Source organism: Erinaceus europaeus, chromosome 5 (assembly GCF_950295315.1).
Source record: "Erinaceus europaeus chromosome 5, mEriEur2.1, whole genome shotgun sequence".
Taxonomy (NCBI): Eukaryota; Metazoa; Chordata; class Mammalia; order Eulipotyphla; family Erinaceidae; genus Erinaceus; species Erinaceus europaeus.
This window is the reverse complement of record NC_080166.1, coordinates 130,403,147-130,427,552: the sequence shown is the minus strand read 5'-3', so window position 1 is coordinate 130,427,552 and position 24,406 is coordinate 130,403,147. Positions and strand designations below refer to the sequence as shown.

At 43.8% G+C, this 24,406-nt stretch overlaps 1 protein-coding gene across 1 annotated transcript in view; it reads left to right on the top strand.

The window, feature by feature from the left end:
- NALCN (sodium leak channel, non-selective) overlaps window positions 1-24,406 on the top strand; it is a 349,157-nt gene that overhangs the window by 50,358 nt on the left and 274,393 nt on the right. The window contains exon 7 of the mRNA XM_060191812.1: window positions 11,039-11,193. Within this exon, the coding sequence (XP_060047795.1) occupies window positions 11,039-11,193 (155 nt within the window). The remainder of the gene's footprint in view (window positions 1-11,038; window positions 11,194-24,406) is intronic.

Below are 24,406 nucleotides of genomic sequence, written 5' to 3'. Positions count from 1 at the left end.
TCAGACCCTCATGAAGATGATGGCCTGGATTTCCCAGACAGCGGACTTTCTACCACACTTACTGTGTGAACATAACAATGCAAAATCCAGTCAACTTGAGCTCTTGCAAACAGTGTAGACTGCAACTGCTTCTGTAGAAATAACATGGGAGAGGACTTTGAGATCCCTACCCACCCAGACTGCCTTCTTCCTTGCTGATACAAGCCAAGATGGCCGGCATTGCTTAATCCCACATGCAGTGGATCTCTGTGGCAACAAAAGTCACCTAGGGAACATTGTAGATATGCAGGCTTCCCATAATGTCCATAGAATTATATTTATTGACAGGACCAAGTCTCTCAGAATCAGCCAGGATTCTGATTGAAAAACTTTGCCATATGTTGAAACTCCCCCAAGACATATTAAAGAGTAGAACAGCATCTCCTTGATTTCATACAAGGCACATCTTGATTCTTCTGTGCATTTCAATCCAATTTCCCCAACACAATTGATTAAGATAAGTCTCCTCCATTTAATAGTTTTGGGGATAAACCAGAAAGAGAAGGATGAATATGGGATGATCTCACTGACGGACAGAAGTTGAGAAATGTCCTTGTTTCTCAATAGGGGAAACACAAAGCAGAGTTTGGACTGGCTTTGGTGTCTTGCACCCAAGTAAAAGACTCAGGGGTCATGGGGGGGTGGGGTGGGAAGCTCAGGTCCTGGGCATGATGGTGCAGGGGGACCTAGGCTGGGGGTGAGAATATTTTACACATGTACCAACAACTGTATTCACTCTTGACTTTAAATCATTAATCCGCCCAGAATTTTTAATTTTTATTATCTTTATTTATTTATTGGATATAGACAGCCAGAAATCCAGAGGGAAGGGGTTGATAGAGAGGGACAGAGACAGAGAGACACCTGCGACACTGCTTCACACTTGCAAAGCTTTCCCCCCCTGCAGGTGGGGATGAGGGGCTCAAACCTGGGTCCTTGAGCATTATGCGCTCAACCAGGTGCACCAACACCCAGCCCCACCAGTATTTTTTATTATTAAAAAGTATGAATCTTTAGCCTCTGGGCGAAAGCTAGTTACTCTCGGCCGTTTAGATTGAGTTTCTCCTTTCCTAATATAAGGAATTTCAATTGTAATTCACAATACAGAACTTGCTATTTTGATGCATGATATATTCAATTATTGATGATTTTGCCTATCTAGCTATTTTTTAAAAACTTTATTTATGGTGCAAGGTGGTGACACACCTGGTTAAGCACACATTACAGTACGCAAGGACCTGGGTTCAAGCCCCTGGTCCCCACCTACAGGGGGAGAGCTTCAGGAGTGATGAAGCAGGACTGCAGGTATCTCTCCCTGTATCTCCTTTTCCCCTCTCAATTTCTCTGTCTCTATCCCATCATAAATAAATAAATCAAACATAAAAACAAAACTATGTTCTTTGACAGAATAGGGAGAAACTGAGAGGAATATCCCAGGAGGCAGAGCAGGAGAGATTCCTACAGCACCGCTTCACAACTTGTGAAGCTTACCTCTTCTGGTGGGGACTGGGGGCTCGAACCTGGGTCTCAGGGCATGGTAATACATACACTTAACCAAGTGAGCCACCACCCAGCCCCCCTCTCTAGCTATTTAAAAGAAAGAAAAAAAAACAGAGCAAGAGTGAAGAGTGTAACAAGATACTCTCAGTTTCACAGTAAGGGCAATTAGTTTCATAATTTCTTAGAAAAATATCCATGATTTACTTGTTTGTAAAAAGAAGTATGGTGTCTATATTTCTATTTCCTGCCTTGGATCATTTATCTTGTCTTCCTTCTGAAAGTCCCGACAGAGCAATTAAAAGTTTCCAGAGATCAATATGTAGTTTTCTGTCTGCCCATTCCAGGGTGGGATTAGTTTTCCAAAGCATCCAGCATGTGAATGAGGCAGGCCTCCAGAGATCTGCACTAATCCTGAGACAGGAAGCAAAATACCAGTGCAAAGGAAGCCAGCAGGTGATCTGGAATCATCCCCTGAAAGGCCAGACAGGGTCAGGGCAGACTCCCTGTCAGTTTAGCACTAGGAACCAGCCTCTGAATGCAGAGGCATTCTCATCTGGAATGAGACCCTCAAATTTACATTCGGCCCCTTGGGCAAGAAAAATCACCATCCAAGATAGCAAAGGCCACTCTGACTGCTCCTTGATGTGCAAAGACTGTGTCTGTGTGTATGTGGTTCACTTCCTCTATGGGTTTAAGTAGAAGTGTGCCCTTAGGTATGACTTCTTAGGACATTCAGGGAGAAAGGAAGCTTTGGTGATACAGTGAATAACAGGCTGCTCTTTTATTAGCATTTATATTTCTACTTATTGACTTATTTATTTGATAGAGACAGGGAAATTGAGTAGGAAAGGGAGATATAGAGGGAGAAAGAGAGACACCTGCAGTGCTATTTCACTACACATGAAGGGTCCCATGAGCACATGGGGACCAGGGGCTTGAACCTGGGTCCTTGCACATTGTAACGTGTCTGCTCTGCCAAGTGTGCCACCTCCTGGCCTGCAGATTGCTCTTCCCATGAGTGGTGTAGGGCCTTGGGGTTGGCTCACCTGCAACAGTGCACATGCTAACCCCTAACGTTACCTGGGTTCAAGCTCCTGGGTCTCACCTGCAAGGGGGAAGGTTCATGAGAGTCAGTCTTTCTCTCTCTCTCTCTCTGTCTCTCTCTTTCTGTCTCTCTCTCTCTCTGTTTTTCTCTCTCTCCCTCTCCCTCTCCCTCTCCCTCTCCCTCTTTTTCCTAGTAGAACCATTCAGACACAGAGGCCCAGTGAGAGCCTAGGTAACTAAGCACCCTCCCCCAAACAAAAACAAAAATGAAACAGAGCAAAAGAAAGGTCTTGTTATCAGCTGCCTGTGTGTGTGTGTGTGTGTGTGTGTGTGTGTGTGTGTGTGTGTGGTGAGGTTTACTTCTTTTTTCTGCAAGACTAACCCTTACCTCACTGAATACAAACTTCAAAAATGCATTGTAGCTTGACATCTTTTTCGTAACAAATGGGTCAAGTTTGGCTTTGGAGGAATACAATATTTTCCTGTTTATCTTTAGTACTTCAAGGAAAAAAAAACAACACAAACAAAATTATGTAAATCCCCATTATTGACATCTTAAAAAAACACTTGTGAACTGCCCATCCTGCAGGTGGGCACCTGGGACTTGAACCTGGGTCCTCATTGGATGATAACATGTGTTCTACTGGGTATATGACCACCCAGACCTTGCTATTGAGTATTGATCAATCCAACCATAGAACTCTTTAGCACTGTGATATTGTTTGGAGATGTTATAAACAAGTCAACAACAAGCTGAGAGTTCATATTATTAGATCTCAAACTCCTCCATAAGGTTATTTGTCAATAGAATATCTTTTTCAGAATTAAGAAAAGAAAAAAAAAACATATGCCCAGAAGGTAATTGAAGTCTTTTGAGGAATAATCAACTACTTCAAGGGTTTCTAGTTCTCACTTTGAAACACAGAAATGATAAAACCCAGCAATTTAAAATATTGAACTTCCATGCTAATGTTTAGATAACACACTGAAAATTTCCCTAAAAACATGAGGTTGACAGTGTCAGTGCCTTCCTAGATTAAATAAATAAATCAATCTAGAAGAAATAAGTCATCATTAAATAAAATTAAGTAAATAATAAAGTAATTAAATAGATAGATTTAGGTAACAGTGAAAAGACCGTCAATTATTTATTCAGAAAATAATGTATATCATATTTTTGCCCCCCTCCAGAGTTATTGCTGGGGCTCTGTGCCCACACTATGAATCCACTGTTCCTGGTGGCCATTTGTCTTTCCCTATTTTATTGGCTAGGATAGAGAGAAATTGAGAGACAAGGGGGAGATAGGGAGAGAAAAAGAGAGATGGAGAGGAAGAGAGAAAGACACCTGCAGACCTGCTTTACTGCTAGTGAAGCTTCTCCCCTACAGATGAGGAATGAGGATGTCCGAGTCCTTGAACACGGTAATGCATCCACTTAACAGGCTGCCACTGTCACTGCCTGGCCCTGGAAGGAGGTGTATTTGAAGGAGTGGTATGATTGCGGAGGTCAGCAAGAAGGAAACCTTCAGGGCAGGCCAGCAAGCTGGAGATTCCTAAGACCCTCTGAAGACAGGGTGCCTCCCTCTTCATAGGACCTTGGTCTTTTCTCTTCTGACCTTCAACTAAGATTAAGAGATTCACATTGTGGAGGCCAGTTTGCTTTGCCTCAACTCTACTGCTTTCAGATTTCATTGCATCTAACAACTACTGTCACAGCATCATCTGGACTAGAGTTTGAGCCCACAGCTGGGCACTAAAATCTACCCGAGGTGACCCAGAGATTTCACCATCACAGTCTGCCATCTGCCAGGGACTCAGTGGGGCTGGCAATTATACCAGGAGCATTTGAGTTGAGTTGGGAAGACAACCCATGAATAGTTAACGCCCCACGTTTCAACAATGAAAAGTGAGGGTGCTCTGAAAAGTAACAGCGGGGAAACCGAATCTATTATATAGTCACGCTCAATCCTGGAGTCTTCAAAAAAAAAAAAAAGTCCCTACATAAGATGAGCCAGACCAAGGTAGGACAAAAAGGACAAGGTAGTTGGATATTAGACACTGGAGAGAAGGGGGAGGAACCAGAAGATTCAAGATGTCATCCTTCTCATCAAGGATTTGCCAGACTTACGGATGGGTGATGATTACTAGAAATTTCTTCTTACACTCTGTATCCAATCAGAAGGTTAGAAATGGATGTGGGATCACTGGTTAGGAGGATTAGATAATGGTGCAAATTAGAGATGGAGAGGCAGAGAGCTGAGACACTCCAAAGATTATTCAGGAGAATAGTTAAGGAAACATGCTGACAAGTTGAGAGAGTTGAAAGGTAAGAAGGTATCAAGGTGTCTCCAGGGTTCAAGCTTGTTTAACACTTTGGGTGGTGATGCCATGGTGCTTGTGGTTTTGAAAGGGGATGTTAGCAAAGGGTTGGAGTTAAAAGGGGGGTCTGTAAGGTTGGATGTCCTTGTGGGATGGCCAAGTGGAGAGGTATAGTAGGCCCCTGGATATGTAGCTCTAAGAATCTCAAAAGAAACAAGGGTGAAACAGAACAGAGGCCTTGAAAGTGGTCTTCAGGGCATGGCAAGAGAAGCTCATGGAAAAAAGAGAGAGGCTAGGGAGATAGCATAGTGGTTATGCAGAAAGACTTTCATGCCCGAGTCACCATAGATCTCCAGTTCAATTCCCAGCACCACCAGAAACCAGAGTTTAGTAGTGCTCTCATTAAGAAAGAGAGAGACAGACAGACAGACACACACAGAGAGAGAGAAAGAGGGAGAGAGAGAGAGAAAGAGGAAATGAAAAGAAAAACAACTCAAAGACCAGCCTGAGTAATAAATAGAAAGTGATAGGGCAAGATGGAAAAGAAGAAGTATGGACGAAATTGCATCTTTCAGGCTAGTGAGCCAAATTTCTTTGTGCCCTCCTGTCATAGTGCTCCTCACTCCCCACCCCACCCCAATTTATATGAGCAGATTGTACATATCTACAGAGCCCAAGATAATCTCTCCAACTCAAGATATTTAATCTTGTTCTCATCCATGAATTCCATTCTCTTTGGGTCACATAACAGTATGCTCATGGTTTCCAGAGATTAGATGTTAGACTTCTTTATGGGGGCATTCAGTGGTCTAGCACACCTCAGAAGAACTATGCAGAACACTGCTGAGAGGTCACAAAAGATAAATACCCACCCACCCACCCCCCAGTTCAAGTTAGCTCATGGAAATAAGTAAGAGCAACTGAAGTGAACTGGAGGTGATGAAAATGAGCTGGAAAATTGAATCTGGGAAATCACAAGTAGATACTTTTACCCAAAATTCTGAGAAATGCAGTTCTTGAAATCCACTTAAGCTTAAGTAGAAATTTATTATGAGAGGGATAATAATGACCTGAGTTTAGGATTTCTCTGGCAGGAACAAGAATGCTACTCCATTCATTCCAGAGGGCCACTTTCTCTCTCCTGGATATCTGAGAGAGAAGGAGCAAGGAGATAACATTAATAATCACAGTGAAATCTCCAGGATTCTTGTGATCTTTGAAAGTGAAACTGAGAGGCAGGGAGATGCACAGCGCTAGTGCACAGGACTCACTTTTGAGAGGCCCAGGGTTCAGTCCCCGCCACCTATATGAGAGCTAAGTGGTCCTTTGGTTAAAATTCAAATTAAACTGATAAGTGTATATTCTCATAGCCTTTATGTTCATTTTAAAAAGGCAATTATGGGAGTCAGGTGGTAGCGCAGCGGGTTAAGCGCACCTAGCGCAAAGCGCACCTAGCGCAAAGCGCAGGGACTGGCATAAGAATCCATTTTATTGGATAGGACAGAGAGCAATTGAGAGATGAGGGGGAGATAGAGGGGAGAGGGAAAGACAGACAACTGCAGACCTGCTTCATCACTTGCTTGTGAAGCCACCACCTTTTAGATGGGAAACCAGGGGCTCGGACCTGATCCTTGAGCTGGTCTTTGCACTTTGTGTGCTTAAGCAAGTGCGCCGCCGCCCAGCCCCCATGCCTTCCGTCCCTTCGACAGTGTTTCATGGTTGTGTTCTAACATGCTGAGACTTGTGCCGCATGTGATTATTGCAGTAAGTAATAATAAGTGACGGCAAATATTTACTGGGTACTTGCAGCCTGCTTGGTGTTGCCGAAGGGATTGCTTGCTTTCTGTCACTTCTTAGACACACAACTGTGCTTTTCCTTCTTTCTTTCTTTTCTACTTTTTTTCTTTTTTTGCATCCAGGGTTATTGCTGGGGCTCGGTGCCTGCACCATGAATCCACTGCTCCTAGAGGCTATTTTTTTTTTTCCCCTTTTGGTGCCCTTGCTGTTTTATCATTGTCATGGTTATTTTTGTTGATGTTATTGTTGGATAGGACAGAGACAGAGAGGGGCAGAGAAAGATAGACACCTGTAGACCTGCTTCACTACTGGGGATGTGATCCCCACTCCTGCAGGTGGGGAGCCGGGGGATTGAACCAGGATCCTTACGCCAGTCCTTGTGTTTCTTGCCATGTGTGCTTAACCCGCCACGCCACTGCCCGATCCCCCTTTTGCTTATTTATATTTACTGGAGCTTCAGGTGGTGTGATTCTACCACTGCTGGTGCCATTCCTCCCCTCTACCCCTGCACCCAAGATAGAATATGAGTGATAGAGAGAGAGATGGACAGGGAGAGGAGAAGAGTTACCATAGTATCGCTCTATTTCTTGTAAAGCTTCCACCATGCAGACAGAGTGCTCTATTGTGCTGATCTGGGGCTTGAACCTGGATCTTCACATAGGGTGAAATGTAAGCTTTATGGACTGAGCCATCTATCAGCCCCTTTATAAATTCTGTGATCTGTTTGTTTATTTCCATCAGCTGTGGTCTCTGATTATGCCAGGGGTTGAACCTGGGACTTCTAGGCCCTAGCGTATACACATCTGAGCTTTGCTTTTAATTTTTTCCTGCTTCACTCATTGAGGAAACTGAACATAGCAACTTGTATAGCTCTATTCAGACTACACAAACAGGAAAAGGCCCAGGTTGGGGGTAAGACCCAGGAAGCATTACTCTGAAACTCTGAAGTCTCCCCCCTTTATCAGCACTTTGATCTAATGTGTATGCACCAATTTAGACTGTTAGATTGCATGTAAGCAAAAGTAGATCATTTGGCCTATAAAAATGTGAAATGAGAAATTAGTGGCATACCTATCTATAATATTGTCTTTTCTTCTTGGCATAAACAAGGGGTAATTTCCACAACTTTGGGATTTGCTTGTGAGGTCCAGAGGAGCAGTTGACATTGTGACTACAGGAAACAGATATTGAAACACGTAAGGAAAGATGAGGTGCATAGACATCTCAGTGCTATTTCAGCCAGCAGAATCCTGGAGGGGTAAACAAGGTGTCTCAGGTGTGGGTAGGGCTTTTCAAGCTTTGTTTCTGACTTGAATAGAACCGGGCAAACTATCGCCAGACGTGGTGGTGGTGGTCCTGATTATAGAGATGAAGGTGATGGTGGTGAGGGAGTTGGAGGTAGTGATATCGGTGGTGGCGTGGTGACTTTGGTAGCTGTCATGGCAGTGGTAGAAGTGGTGGTCATAGAATGGGAGGTGGTGATGATGGTGGAGATGAGAACATGGTGATGGCTAATTGGAGGTGATGGTGGTAGAGATGATGATGGTGGAGATGATGCTGGTGGACATGATGGTGGTGGAGGTGATGCTGGTGGAGATGGTGGTGGTGGAGTTAATGCTGGTGTGGGTGATGCTTGTGGAGATGGTGGTGGTGGAGGTGATGCTGGGGGAGATGATGTTGGAGGTGATGCTGGTGGAGATACTGGTGGTGGCGATTGTGGTGGTGGAGGTGATGTTGGTGGAGACGATGCTGGCAGAGATGATGGTGGTGGAGGTGATACTGGTGGAGATGATGCTGGTAGAGATGGTGATGGTGGAGATGGTGGTGGTGGAGATGATGCTGGTGGAGATGGTGGTGGTGGTAGAGATGGTGGAGGTAGAGATGCTGGTGGTGGAGATGATGCTGGTGGAGATGGTGCTGGCAGAGATGATGGTGGTGGAGGTGATACTAGTGAAGATGGTGGTGGTAGAGATGGTGGTGGTGGAGATGATGCTGGTGGAGATGGTGCTGGCAGAGATGATGGTGGTAGAGATGGTGGTGGTGGAGATGATGCTGGTGGAGATGGTGCTGGTGGAGATGGTGCTGGTGGAGATGGTGGTGTTGGAAATGATGCTGGCAGAGATGATGGTGGTGGAGGTGATACTAGTGGAGATGATGCTGGTGGAGATGGTGCTGGTCGAGATGGTGTTGGTGGAGATGGTGGTGGTGGAGATGGTGGTGGTGGAGGTGATGCTGGTGGAGATGATGCTGGTGGAGATGATACTGGTGGATGTGATGGCAGTGATGGAACTGGAGTTAGCAGTGATGGTGATGGTGAGATTCAAAGCCCTGTAGGTGGGGTTAGTGTTGGAGGTGATGTCAGTGGAGGCGATGGCGTTAGTAGTGGATTTAGAGGTGATGTTGGTATGTGTACGTGGTCCTCTCAGGTTGCTCAGTTAGCTCAGACTCTAGAGAAATCATGTTGCATAATGGGAAGGAAACAGCCAACAGAATAAAGACACATGGCCCACAAAGTCTGTCTCAGTTTGGATTCACCTTTATACAGAGACGACTAGGTTATCCCATAATCGGTCCTTATTTAGGAAATCATAGAGTAGGAGTGACTGTAATGGACTAGCGGGTTTGGAAGATGTTTGGGATCATTTAGCTCACACTTTAGCCTCTGCACTGCCCACCTGAATTGCCTCAGATAACAGCTATTTGGGATCCATTTCAAAAGCCAACCCTGAATGAGACTCTATAATCGTTGATCCAGAACTGACCCTTCCTGACTACCCAGAAAGTCATTACATACCGAAATCCTCCTACAGCAGCTTAATCTCCAGCTTGTCATCTGGAAAAAATTGAAAAAAAGGATGTTATCACCACCTGCGGAGAAGACTTTCCTGTTCCTAGAGCTTTCGCTAAATCCTCTCCTGACCCCTTCCCAGCCAATATCCTGCATTCCGTCAGTCTCATCTTATTTGTCCAATTTCTGTCTAACCATCACAGAAATAAGTTCAGCTGTCATTTATGAAGTCAGAATATTTGTATCCCCCATAGAAAATGCCTGTCCTTGTTTAATGTTACTTAGCTGTGGAGAAGTAAAATTGTGTCCAGAGTTTGGTTGAGATTTTGCTATTAGTAAGGATTTCCCAGACAAGTTAACAAACGTAGATCATAATTAAATCAATAAAAAAGAAAGAAAGAAAGATGCTGGAGATATGGGTCAACCTGTCAACCCCCATGCCCAGCAGAGAAGCAATTACAGAAGCCAGACCTCTCACCTTCTGCTCCCCATAATGATCTCTGAATCCATACTCCCAGAGGGATAAATAATAGGGAAACAGCCAGTGGGAGGGGGGATGGGATACAGAACTCTGGTGATGGGAATTGTGTGAAATTGTACCCCTCTTATCCCACAATCTTGTCTATCATTATGAAAACACTAATAAAAATTAAAATAAATAAATAAAACCTGCAAAAAAAAAAAAAGAAGGAGAAAAACTAAAGTCTATAGAACTCCTCTTTTGTTCATCTGGGTCTTGGTCTTTAATGACTAAATAAATAAATAAATAGCAAGGATAACGCTACTGAAATAGTACAAGGTCAAGTACCCAGAGAAACATAACTCTGCACTCCAGTCCTTTGTACTTTGAAGAAAATTTAGTTGAGTTTATAGTGTATGATACTGAGGAGAGGGTCTTCCCACAAAACATTCTAGTCTCCACTTTTGTGGCTGTTTTTTTAAAATCCCTGGGTTGGAGGTTAACCTGGAAATTTGGGAGCCTGGAATTCCCGCCTCTTGCCATGTTTTTCCTCTAGTACTGTTTCAACAAAAACTTCACACCTCCCTCCTGGACAAAAACCCTTCTGGTATTGGGTTTCACTGTTTGTTTTTGTTTGTTTTTTTTGTTTTTTAACTTTTATTAATAAAATGGAAACACTGATAAGGCCATAGAATAAGAGGGGCAAAATTCCACACAATTCCCACCACCAGAACCCCGTATCCCATCCCCTCCCCTGATAACTTTCCTGTTCTTTAACCCTCTGGGAGTATGGACCCAGGGTCATTGTGGGATGCAGAAGGTGGGAGGTCTGGGCTTCTGCAATTGCTTCCCCACTGAATTTGGGCTTCACTATTTTTATGAAGAGCCATTGAAGTGGGGCAAGGGTGTGTGGAGAGTCGGTATCACTTGAAGATGTTTATTCCTTCAGGAATGTTATGAACACTATAAATGAATGGAAAATCTGCAATCTGTGTTCCCAGAGAGAAGATGGTAATTCAGAGTATGTTTATTATTCATTGTAATCAGTGTTCACTGTGACTGAAACTAACCTTTTTGTGTGTTGTTTGCAGAAATGTCACCTGGAATAGTTTAGCTATCCCAGACACACACTGCTCACCTGAGCTGGAAGAAGGCTACCAGTGCCCCCCAGGGTTTAAATGCATGGATCTCGAAGACCTGGGACTTAGCAGGCAAGAGCTAGGCTACAGTGGCTTTAATGAGATAGGTCTGTCTTACTGGTAAAGCATGTTTTCAGTTCTCTTTTCTGATATTTGTGAAATGGAGAGAATTGTGTCATTGATATTTCCCGTTGAGACTGATTAGAATATATAAGAAACCACCCGTGCAAATGTTACTGTACATGTGTGTCTTCCAAACAGTCTGCAGCATGCAGCATGTGTCTGTGTGTCCTTATGCAATGGTTATGTGGAGTTAAATATGTAATGCTTATATGGAGTTAAATATGCAATGCTTATATGGAGTTAAATAGCTCCCATTTACATGCCTTTGCTTTTGCTAATGAGAACTTTCCAAAGTATTTTTTATTACTACTTATTGAATAGAATTTATTGCATAGAACTCCATCAGTTGTCATTGCATTTATGTCAATTGCATGAGAACTGTCCGTAGTTCACCTTGGCGATGAAAAGCCATAGGATAGAGAGAGCCCGGAATCGAGAGGGAAGGGACTGGCAGGGAGGGAGACAGAGAGACACCCACAGCACTGCTTCGCCACTTGCAAAGCTCCCCCTGCAGGTGGAGGTCAGGTCTTGGAATCTGGGTCCCTGCACATGGTAACATGTGTGCTCAAGCTGGTGCATCGCCACCCAGGCCCCTTTTGCAAGTATTTATTGAGCAATGTCCAGCGGGTGTCGATTCAGAGATAAACAAGTCTAACAAGTCTTGGTTTCCTTCTGCACTTCACGCCCTTGTGGGTGAGGTAAACCTTCAATAAATGGAACAGGAATCACTGATGAGTAGGCAAGAGATGAAGGATAACCTGGCACAGAAGACAGTTAATCAAACACTTCATGAGTGTATGTCAGTCAGACAATAGGGAGAGGGATGGGGTCATGTTGCTTGATGTCTTCAGATGTATACTTTGCTTCAGGGCTTGTCCCATTATGTCCTGAAATGTGTCATTACATGTGGTGATGAAAGAACTTACCATCTGCATTGGAGTGGCTGTCACTGCATTTATGTCAACTACATGAAAACTGTCCATAGTTCACCTTGGAGATAAACTACATGAAAACTGTCCATAGTTCACCTTGGATGGGGGCCGTGCCATAGTGCAGTGGGTTAAGCACACATAGCGAGAAGTGCAAGGACAGGTGTAAGGATCCCAGTTCGAGCCCCCAGCTCCCCACCTGCAGAGAGGTCGCTTCACAGGTAGTGAAGCAGGTCTGCAGGTGTCTTTCTCTCCCCTTCTCTGACTTCAGCTCCTCTCTCCATTTCTCTGTCCTATTCAACAACAATGACAGCTATAACTATAATCATAACAACAATGGTGATAAACAAAAGCAACAAAAAGGGAAAAAAATGGCCTCCAGGAGCAGTGGGTTCTTGGTGCGGGCACGAGCCCCAGTGATAACCCTGGAGGAAGGAGGAGCTAGGGGTCAGTTAGAAGAAGAAAAAAAGGGGGTTCAGCTTCACCATTCTTCAGCGGGCGTCAGTGATTTGGTGAGTCACCTGAATGTGAATACCAGGTCTGAAGTGGTTGTCTGTTTCTTGCACATTCTTTGCAAAGTGCCCTCCATAGGACAGTTTACAAATCTCTCCAGTGAAACTTGGTGTTTCTTCTTTATTTTATAGTAAATACAGTTGCTGGTACATGTGTAAAATTTTTCTGTTTTCTAAAAAGCACTCTCACCCCCAGCCTAGTCCTCTTCCTCCATCTTCCACCAGGACCTGAGAGCATTGCCCATCCCCTTCAGAACCCTTTACTTTGGTGCGGTTCACCAAAGCCAGCCCAAGTTTGACTTTGTGTTTCCTCTTCTGTTCTTATTTCTCAGCTTCTGTCTATGAATGAGAACATCCCATATTCATCCTTGTCTTCCATAATGTGACTCCTTCAGGCTCCATCCAAGATGAGGTGAAGAAGGTGACTTCGTCATTCTTAATAGCTGAGTAGTATTCACATATATATAAAACTTTCTCAACCACTCATCTCGTGCTTCATTCTTGTTTGTCTCCTCATCCATCTGTGACTGGCTCCTAGCTAGCAGCACAGAACACAGGAGAAATTCTGTACCATGAGGTGTTAGCCAAGGTGAGGACCAAGGGAGAATGAGGCTCATGGGAGAACAGGAAGGAGCTCTCAGTATCGTCTGAGGCAAGTTCTCCTACTGACATGTCCTCCTGGTATCATCCCAATGGGGGGAGGGGGAGGTAAGAGTGGTCCCCTGTGTGAGAGAAGCTCTGACCTGATGATCTGATGTATAACCTCCTATTACTTGGATCTGTTTTATTGTTGTTGTGGTTATTATTATTATTGCTGTCATCGATGTCACTGTTGTTGTGGATAGGACAGAGAGAAATGGAGAGAGGAGGGGAAGACAGAGGGGGAGATAAAGACAGACACCTGCAGACCTGCTTCACCACTTGTGAAGCGACCCCCCTGCAGGTAAGGAGCTGGGGGCTCAGACTGGGATCCTTACACCGATCCTTGTGCTTTGCGCCACCTGAGCTTAACACACTGCGCTACTGCCTGACCCCCTCAAGTACGTTTAAGTCATGTTGCTGACTACACATCTTAGCTTGCCAAGGGGGCAAAGCTGGGAGGAAGTTATGAGGATGGAGATATGTTTTTGTTCCAAGGGACTGTGAGAGAGGGACAAAGGCACCATGGTGGTGGTGGTGGGCATGGTGGGATGACATGTTTGGATCCTTATGGTGGTCCTTGCGCTTTACGCCATGTGTGCTTAATCCACGGCGCTACCGCCCAACTCCTGGGATGACATGTTTGGAAGATGTGTGGCCATGTACCCATAACAACTCAGGAGTGTTGCAGACACTCAGGTTGCCTCCAATAAAATAAAAGCTTGTTGACAGAATGAAATAATAAAGTCGAACCCTTTTATATTTTGTTTGTTTGTTTGTTTTGCTTTGGCTGCCAGGATGTTGAGAGCTAAATCTGGGGCTCCATTTTTACTGACCATGTAAGGTTCTATGACTTGAATATGTCTCTACTTCTTGCTCTTGTATTATTAGTTGTAGTAATAGTGCTAGTTTTTTCTCTATGGGTCCTGACTTTCAGTTAATATAATTTTACATGTAATCTATTATTATCCTTTGGCATATAAGAAAGGATATAAGGATATATAAGAAAAAATTCTATATTATGTTACCTCTGTGGTGTAGTGAAAAATCCATAAGATTTTCTTCGAATTGGTTGAGTGTTACTTCAGTCGATCTCAAACCTGTTTCTTTTGATGAGTTTGGGTGGTGTATACTCTGACATCATTCCGGAGATGATCTTTATTAAAGAACAGAGCTCTTTGAAGTTTATGTGATGATCAACCCTGATTTATAAACCTATTTTCTGGAATTTGACTTGATGAAATTCAGTGTGATCTGAAACAAAGCATTTTGCTCAATTCTGGATAGGAGACAAGGATTATTGACAGAATGAAATAATAAAATATAACCTTTTCTTCTATTGTTGATCAACTTACTGCCTTTCTTATAAATACATATGCATAGATATGTATCTGTGCAGGTATCTTTTACTTTGTGACTTCTCCCTCTCTCTTTTCGTTTTTTAATTGTAAGAGGACAGGGTCTAGTTGCACACCACACCTACCACCAAAATTCTGTGTGTCACCCTTCTACCTCCCAAGGATCACCACCAGCGTTCTCCCAAGTCTTAGAAACAGGTTGCTGGCTTCTGTTTTTTGTTTTCCTTTTGAAAGTTCATGTATATCAGTTCTCTGGAGTCCAAGTATGAGTGAAGCCATCTGATAGTTGTCCTTCATCTCTTTACTAAGCATCATCACCTCCAGTTCCATCCATTTAGTCCTAAAGGACACAAAATCATTTTTTGTTGAAGAGTAGTACTCGATGGAGTCAATATCCCATAATTTCTTTAGCCAGTCATAATTCAGAACATTCCTCTCCCCTCCTCTCCCTTCACAGTGCTCAGGTCTAGTTGGTGTGATGGTGGTGCTGGGGACTGAACCTGGAACTTTTGGAGCCTCAGGCTAGACATCCTTTTTGTATAATCATTATGCTATTTACCCCAGTCCTATACTCAAAACATTTCTTTCGTTCTTTCTTTCTTTCTTTCTTTCATTCTTTCTTTCTTTCTTTCTTTTTATAAAAAGCAAACACTGACAAAACCATAGGATAAGAGGGGTACAACTGCACACAGTTCCCACCACCAGAACTCTGCATCCCATCCCCTCCCCTGATAGCTTTCCTATTCTTTATCCCTCTGGGAGTATGGACCCAAGGTCATTTTGGGATGCAGAAGGTGGAAGGTCTGGCTTCTGTAATTGCTTCCCTGCTGAACATGGGTGTTGACAGGTCGATCCATACTCCCAGTCTGCCTCTCTCTTTCCCTAGTAGGGGCAGGGCTCTGGGGAATCGGAGCTCCAGGACACATAGGTGGGGTTATCTGTCCAGGGAAGTCTGTTTTGCATCATGGTAGCATCTGGAACCTGATGGCTGAAAAGAGAGTATATACAGCCAAACAAGTTGTTGACTAATCATGAACCTGAAGGCTGGAGTAGTGCAGATGAAGAGGGTTTTTTTTTTTTTTGGGGGGGGGGGGGTTCTACGTTCTGTAGATAGCTACTAGGCATGTTTTAATTATATTCCAAAGGGCTGTGGTTATACTAGTTTTTTTTTTTTCCTCTCCTGAGCCTGAAGTGTGATATACAAGTGGATCCAAGTTATTGTCTGGTGAGATGATGTCATGGCTGGAAAAAAGGACCAGAAAGCTGAATCAGGGAAGAGTGTAACTCCCAAGTATGGGAAAGGTGTATAAATATTGTTGACTGTAAACCCCATCAATTTGATGTGATCTGGGGTCCATATTCAGCTTAAGAGCCTATGTGACCTCTGTATCCTTGTAGATCTGAGCTCACATTTTGTGGTCATGAGTAGGAATGTTCCAAGCTACCCTAATATCAGGACCCATCTTCCTCAGGTGCAGCATAGAGTATGTTGTCCAGCCTCCCTTAGGAGGATAGAACATTCTCTACCACTGTTGATCCACGTTGAGGGCAAGGTCCTATGGGGGGTCCACAAAAGGGTCTATTGTGTTGTCCCTGATCGGAATGACAGGAAACAATGGAGAGAGGGATTTGTTCAAGATCTAGGCTCATCATGTCTGTTTGGGAATCTCAGGATGCCCTGAATAGGGAGAGCCCCCAGCTGATAGGGTTGCCATGGACCACCACAGCAGATGAGCAGCAGGAGAGTCAGGGGTCTCGGAAGGTGACCTCCCCGGTGAGTCAGGAGTCGGCTCGAGGGAGAACAGACAGACACCACACTCTATTGGAGGGTGAATCTGGACTCATTTTAATAGTGAAACTGCATTAGCTTTTATACTTTTTTCAGGTTACATTCAGGTTGCCTAAACAACTAGCTCATAAGGAAGTAGCAGTAAGCATCATAGTCTTGTGGCTTTGGCAGGCTACATGTTACTCCCCTATTACTGTAAAGAATGGTACAATACTTAGTATCGCCCTGTTCTCAGGGGAGGTCATACCCAGAATTGTTTTTGACTTTTGCTGAGGGCTATTTCTATCATTAATCTTCTACGGGGGGTCTACGGATCTTTGCCTAGTTGTGGACCACTGCTCATCTATATCAGGTAAAGTTTAACTATTAACCTTTCTTTGTTTCAATACGTCAACTTGTACCTGGGAGGCCTCAATCTCTGCATTCTTTCTTTGAAGGGCAGGTCATAACATGACTTCTTTTGTCCATCTATGCTGACCCACCTTCCCCACTTTCATAATGTAACTTTCAAATATGCCCCTGTGTAAGGGAGGGGGGGTGCTTCTGACTCTCCATTCCCACCAGGCACTGCCAAAGTGCTATTAATTAATTGTGACAGTATAATTATTTGTAACAATAATGGGGGGAGAATGCGTCGTCCCATTCTCATCCTTTCCTGCCCAGCTTCCTTGAAGTCTGAATGCAGGTCCAGAAGAGATGACCCTGTCAGGCTCCCTGGCACGGTCATCTTGATGGGGCGCCTCATGGGGTGGCCTGATATTGATTATAGAATCATTGTTAAAGTATGCCAGTCTCTTGCCCTTATTCAACTTTTGCCATCCTTGCTTTGATAAGGTAAGCTTTGGAGTGAGTGAGGAAATTGTAATAGGAAGTAGGTGAGGAGGGTATCTATGTCTAAGTAGATACTATTTCGTTATGAACTTTATACGGACTCACTACAGACTATTGTGTATTTTTGCTTTCAGATATATATATATATATATATATATATATATATATATATATATATATATATATTGCCCTAATTTATGGATACGTGTGAACATCTGCTCTATCTCGTGGACCTGGTCTATAGCTAGGTTTTGGGACTTTGTTAGGAAGTGAACCACCTGGAATGGAATTAGAGAATCCTATCAAAGGAAAGGCTTAAGGGTTGACATTCTATTCCTGATGTCTCTGGACACAGTCTGAAGTGAAGCATGCTGAGGTGGTACTCATTGCCTTGATTAGGTTGGAATTGGCGGATGCAATATCACTTGGTATGAACTGAGAGAAGCATGCAGGAAAGTGAGCCCCACTCTACAAGTTCCAGGACTGGGGAAATAGAGGCTCTATAGAAGAAGCAGGAGGTTCCTACTGTCTTAGGGTTTAAGAAGGAACTAGATAGTTTTTGCTATAATCACATTATTTGGCAATTGGGTTAACTATGAAATATCCCTTTGTTGGTATTTGCTGTATCATACACAACATCACCATAATTTATGTCCTTTGACATTATTTGTATGTAGCTGTGCCACCAGTTGCTTCTGTTCTCCCTGGTTTAAGCTTTTAAGTTAGTCAACATATCAAAGACTCAGCCTATGGTCTGTGCATTAAAAAGTTTGAGACATTCAATCAATTTTTCCCTCTCATATTAATTAAATGGTGATTTATATGACTACAAATTGATAGGAATGTACATAAACACCATTCCCACCACCAAAAGACTGTGTCCCATCCCCTTCCCCCACCCCCACCCCATGAAGCTGAACATCCACCCTCACCCTCAACCCAGGATTTTTACTTTGGTGCCCTACTCCAAACCAATACGTTTCTTTCTTTCTTTCTTTCTTTTAAATTTCTAATGCAACAGCTGCATCTAAATTCAAAATGCTTCATTGCTTTGGGAATGAATCATCTTTCTTCACTGTGACTTTAAGGACTTCAACTAATTTCCAGAATGCATTGCTCTTTAAGAAAGTCTTTGGATTTGAGGAGTCTAGTTGGGGGTGAAGGTGGAGGTGGGGAGGGGAAGGGGGGATTCCCCCCAGGGACCTTACCATAGCTGGATTGTTTATATGCTCATTGGTCTTCCTGAGAGTTCAGTTCCTGGAAAACAGGAAGACTTTTCATCTTCATGACTCCAGCCTCAGAGGGAACCCTCTCCCATAAATATTTGCTGAGGGGCTGAACAAAGCATAAACTCTTCTGAATTCCTTTGTAGTTCAGTTTGCTTGAAGACACAGAGAAGGAATGGCTTTCCTGTTCCTCTTTCTTTCCCCTCCGTGTGTCTGTTTTAGTTGGCCAGGTGCTCAGGGATTCTCCAGGCTCCTCTTTCTCTGCACCTCCCTCTAGATCCTTTGTTTCTTTTTCTCAAATGGTGATTGCCTTCATCAAGAGAGGAATGACAATTATGAAGAGCGATGTTGACTCGCTATAGTTTCAGTTGCAATGGCAAACCGCTTCCTGAAGTGATTGGTCTGTGCCCATGAGATTAGTTCTTAGTGTAATGGGATTGAATTCTTCACACAGAAATCACAATACTCCACACCAAGTCAGGTGGTTGAGTATGAATTTTATGTAAGCTGAGGGTCCAGCCCAGGGAAGACTCACGCAGGAGCTACCTGAGGACTGAACGCCTAAGAACAGTCACAAGCACCTTTTTATACTTTTTGCGGTGTACGCCAGCATCGGTTACAGACAGTAGTTTTGCACGGGTTCCAGGACTTGGCTCTTTGACCTGATATCTAATGCCTGGAGGGCTTTGAGGCTTGTACCACATCTTGGTACAAAAACATCTTGTGTTCCCAGAAACAAACATCCTACCTTACTGAAAGCAGGAGATTTTACAGAAGAGAAAGTTAGCATTATTCCTGCTGTAGTTTATTTATTTGTTTATTTTTGCCTCCAGGGTTATCGCTGGGGCGCAGTGCCTGCGCCATGAATCCACTGCTCCTGAAGGCCGTTTTTCCTCCTTTTGTTGCCCTTGTTGTTGTAGCCTTGTGGTTATTATTGTTATTATTGCCTAAGCACCATCCGGGTTGATCTCTGAACTATGCTAGCAATTTCTTGATTATACCTGTACCCATTTCTCCGTAGTTATACATGTACCCATTTTTTAACTCTCACATTTAGGAAACTGATTTTAATGCACTCAGGGAACCTAAGGTATGGTTTCCCCTCCGAGTGAGCAGAGAATGGTTTCGTTAGACACATGAGATCATCACTGTCTGCGTGCAGTTGAATTTATAACATAAATAGCATAGAGTATGTTGTCCAGCCTCCCTTAGGAGAATGGAACATTCTCTACCAAGTTGAGGGCAAGGTCCTATGGGGGCCCACAAAGGGGTCTATTGTGTTGTTCCTAATAGGAATGACCGGTAGCAGTGGAGAGAGGGATTTGTTCGAGATCTAGGCCCATCATGTCTGTTTGGGAATCTCAGGACTCCCTGAATAGGGAGGGCCCCAGCTGATGAGGTGGCCTGATAGTGACTAAAGAGTCATCATTAAAGTATGCCAGTCTCTTGCCCTTATTCAGCTTTTGTAGTCCTTGCTTTGATAAGGTTAGCTTTGGAGTGAGTGAGGGAAGTGTAATAGGATGTAGGTGAGGAGGGTATCTAAGTCTAAGTGGACACTATTTCACTGTGAACTTTATGGTGTCTTTTTAGGTCAGTCCTTGGATTTTCAACTCCTTTCAAAAACTCTACTTACAAATAGCTTTATATCTCATTCAGATTTTTGTGGATGGTGTTGAAAGGCTTCACTTGACAATATATTTAGAGTCAGAGTTGTTAAGTAGAAATCATTGAGCAGGGTCTCTTGTCCATAAATTTGCAGAGTAAAGATATCTGGACAACAGGGGCTTCTTGTGAGTTTGCAGGGTAAAGATCCTGGGCCAGGGACATAGTGAAGCAATAGCACACAGACTTGCATACAAGAGGCCCCAGGTTCAATCCCCCATAATACCTCTAGTAGCCAGACTTGAACAGAAGTGAAAAACTGAAACTCAAGTTTCCTTATTTTGAATTCTGATATCACACAAACCAGGAGGAGATGACTTTTTAAAAAATATATCTTATTTATTTATGAGAAAGAGAGAGAGAGAGAGGGAAAGGGAGAGGGAGAGGGAGAGAGATAGAGAGAGAGACAGGCCAAAGCACTCTTCATTCTGGTCTATAGTGATGCTGGGGATAGACCTTGAGACTTAATAGCCTCAGGCATGAAAGTTTTTTGCAGAACCATTATGCTGACTCCCCAGCCTTGGATCAGATGTTCTAACACAAATCCTCCTGGATTCTGGCTACTCAGATTTATAGACAGAGCCAGCCAGAGAGAAGGCCAGTTTTGACCATCAGAGGATGGTGACACCCTGCTTTTGAAATCAAACAGCTGTACTGGTGGCTGGAGCCAAAGGGGCAAGATGAGTTTAGAACTGGTCAGGGTGGGGGTGGGGGGCGACATTAAGCTCAACCTTGGAAGGGAGAAGTAGCCAGGAACTAGTTGTCCTATTTTAAAATCCCTACAGTTACTATTTGTGAGGTGTATTTTCCCATGTTTTTTTTTTTTTTTTTCTTTCAGAGTTTATATTTCCTTTCAGTTTGACTCTTAGCCATAGTGGGCAGAACATGCGTGTGCATAACCTGAAAACCAGTTTTGTGGGGGCTGGGTGTTGATGCACCTGGTTGACTTCTCAGTCCCTACCTTCAAGGGGAAAGCGTTGTGACTAGTGAAGGATATCTCTGTTCCTCTCTACCTCTCCCTTCCCTGTTTATTTCCAGCTGTCTCTATCCAATAAATAAATAAAGTTAATTAAAAAAATAAAAAGAATGTTTAAAAAGTGTTTTGTGGGGAGTTGGGCGGTAGTGCAGTGGTTTAAGTGCAGGTGGTGCAAAGTGCAAGGACTGGCTAAGGATCCTGGTTCAAGCCCCTGGCTCCCTTCCCACCTTCAGGGGAGTCAATTCACAGGCAGTGAAACAGGTCTGCAGGTGTCTACCTTTCTCTCCCCATCTCTGTCTTCCCCTCCGCTCTCCATTTCTCTCTGTCCTGTCCAACAATGAAGACATCAGTGACAACAACAATATTAACTACAACAATAAAAAAAAGTGTTTTATGCTAGAAGGTTAGTTCCCATCATGTGTTGAGATTGGCAGAGAAAACCAAACAGGTGTGATAAGCCAGGTAGAAAAAAAGTAAAATTATCCCTACCGCAGGTGGGATAAAAATCACATTAAATGGGAGTCGGGCGGTGGCACAGTGGGTTAAGCACAGGTGGCGCAAAGCACAAGGACCAGAGTCAGGATCCCGGTTCGAGCCCCGACTCCCCACCTGCAGGGGAGTCGCTTCACAGGCGGTGAAGCAGGTCTGCAGATGTCTGTCTTTCTCTCCCCCTCACTGTCTTCCCCTCCTCTCTCCATTTCTCTCTGTCCTATCCAACAATGACAACAATAACAACAACAAGGGCAACAAAAGGGAATAAATAAATAAATATTTTAAAAAAGAAATCACATTAAACATCACGCTGGCAATTTCCCTGTCGTGATCTTCTAGAAGGAAGGAACAAACTGGGTAAAGGAGATGAATGAGATCCCAGGGGTGGTTTGAACGCTGTTCATTGAACAAGCAGGTTCAAAACAAAACAAAACAAAATAAAACAAAATGTATTCTTTTTTGTTAGAACAATCCAGTGAATTCACCCAGGGAAGTCGCTTAGGAACATAATAGATACAAGGAAGGGTGTGTCTGTGTGTGTGTGTGTGTGTGTGTGTGTGTGTGTGTGTATGTATGTGTGTGTATGTGTGTATATGTGTGTGTTTAGTCTTTAGGATCAGAAACCCAAAAGCCAAAGCCCAGGTTTATAGAAAATTCCGACTATGGAGGCCAGGCAGTGGCACAGCCTATTAATGCACATAGCACTATGAGCGAGGACTTATCCAAGGATCTAGGTTCAAGCCCCCGCTCCCCACCAGCAGGGAGACACTTCAAAAGTGGTGAAGCAGGTCTGCAGGTGTCTCTCTTTCTCTTTCCCTCTCTTATCTCCTCCTCCTCTCTCATTTTCTCTCTATCCTATCCAATAAAATGGAAAAAAAATGGCTACCAGTGAAAGAGTGAAAATAAGGCCAGTACACAGACTTACACAGAGACAACACCAAAAGACAAAGACAAATCCAGCTGAGAGATCCCAGGCCAGTGTACCAAACTTGGCCCCATTGTTCTGAGATATTGAGGCTTGAAATTCATCCTCCTTTAAAGGGAAAAGTGAGTGGGGGGGTGTCTACATGAATTAGTGATTAACATGTCCTTGCTAATTTATTTTTGGGGTTAAATTTTCAAGGCGAACATTTCATTCTTATCTTCCGGGAATCGGAAGCAAGCAGTGTTTACAGAAGCCGAATGGACAAGTTGACAAATAGCTGAGAGAATAGGGCTTACAGGGTATGAAGTTTCAGAGCAAACATTCGTATCCACCAGGTGCGGAGCTGAAGCTATTACTGCATTAGTGTGATTTTTTTTTAACTATTTTATTTTATTTATTTATTTATTTATTTATTTATTTTTCCCTCTAGGGTTATTGCTGGGCTCAGTGCCTGCACCATGAATCCACCGCTCCTGGAGGCCATTTTTCCCCCTTTTTGTTGCCCTAGTTGTTGTAGCCTCGTTGCAGTTATTATTGCCATTGTTGATGTTGCTTTGTTGTTGGATAGGACAGAGAGAAATGGAGAGAGGAGGGGAAGACAGAGAGAGAGGGGGAGAGAAAGACAGACACCTGCAGACCTGCTTCACCGCCCGTGAAGCGACTCCCCTGCAGGTGGGGAGCCGGGGGCTCAAACCGGGATCCTTACGCCGGTCCCTGTGCTTTGCGCCACGTGCGCTTAACCTACTGCGCCACCGCCCGACCCCCTATTTATTTTATTTTTGAGAGAGATGCAAAGAGAGAAAGACACAGAGATAAACACCAGAGCACTGCACAGCTCTGCCTTATTGGGGTGCAGGGGATTGAACCAGGGACTTCGGAGCCCCAGACAGGAGAGTCTTCTTGTATAACCATTATGCTATCTACCCTCGCCCATTTAGTGTGATTTCATCTTATCTAGTTTCTAAGACATCTTCTCTATCTACTTCAGTGAACTAGTCCAATTGGAGAATTTCATTCTTTCACACCAGGAATGATGGATTTGTAGTATGAACACCAGAAATAACCCTGGAGGCAAAAAAAAAAAAAAAAAAAAAAAAGGAAGGAAAGAAAGCAAGAAAGCCAAAACAATTTTCATGAGGGAGAGGAAGCCTGTGAACCAGAGTGAGCTCTAAATAAGGCATTCTGAAAATAACGAATAGAAATCGCATGTAAAAGAATATGTGTAACTAATCCTACATGGACGAGGTCTAGTAGATATTTCAGTCCAGCTCTTTGCGTGTGATCAGCAAAGAAAAAGCAGGGAGAGAGCAAACACTGGAGTAACCGCTTGTCCAGCAGAGCTCCTCTGTTATTGTAATTACTGTCATTACTAGTGGCAACTACTGCTGTCACTTATTTATTGATGGCTGGTTACTGACTGGCCCCAGGTGCACGGTTTTCCCTTCACTGCGTGTTTTTAACCCTCTCAATAAATGGGGAGATGCCATTATCCCCAGTTAGTAACTGGGAACCATGAGATGAGGATGAGCTAATTTACCCAAAGTCACAGGCGGCTCCAATTAGGAGCAAGGTTTGCTGCCCAGTGTGTTAAGACCCAAGACCTGGGTTCTAGGGGTACAGGCTGGGCAGTATCAGTATGAGATCTGATGTTCCCATGGCAACCACCATCTCCCGTGGCTGTGGCTGGCCCGGATCAATCGGTGGCCAGAATCTCAGGAGAATGGAGAAGAGCTACCCTTCACCTTATTCTTCCACCTGGCACCTGACCGCTCCTCTCTCAAGTTCTTGAGGACATAGCAGGTGTGTCACTAAGAATGGCTTCTGCTTTGAACTGAGGGCCCCTTGGGCTGGCCCATAG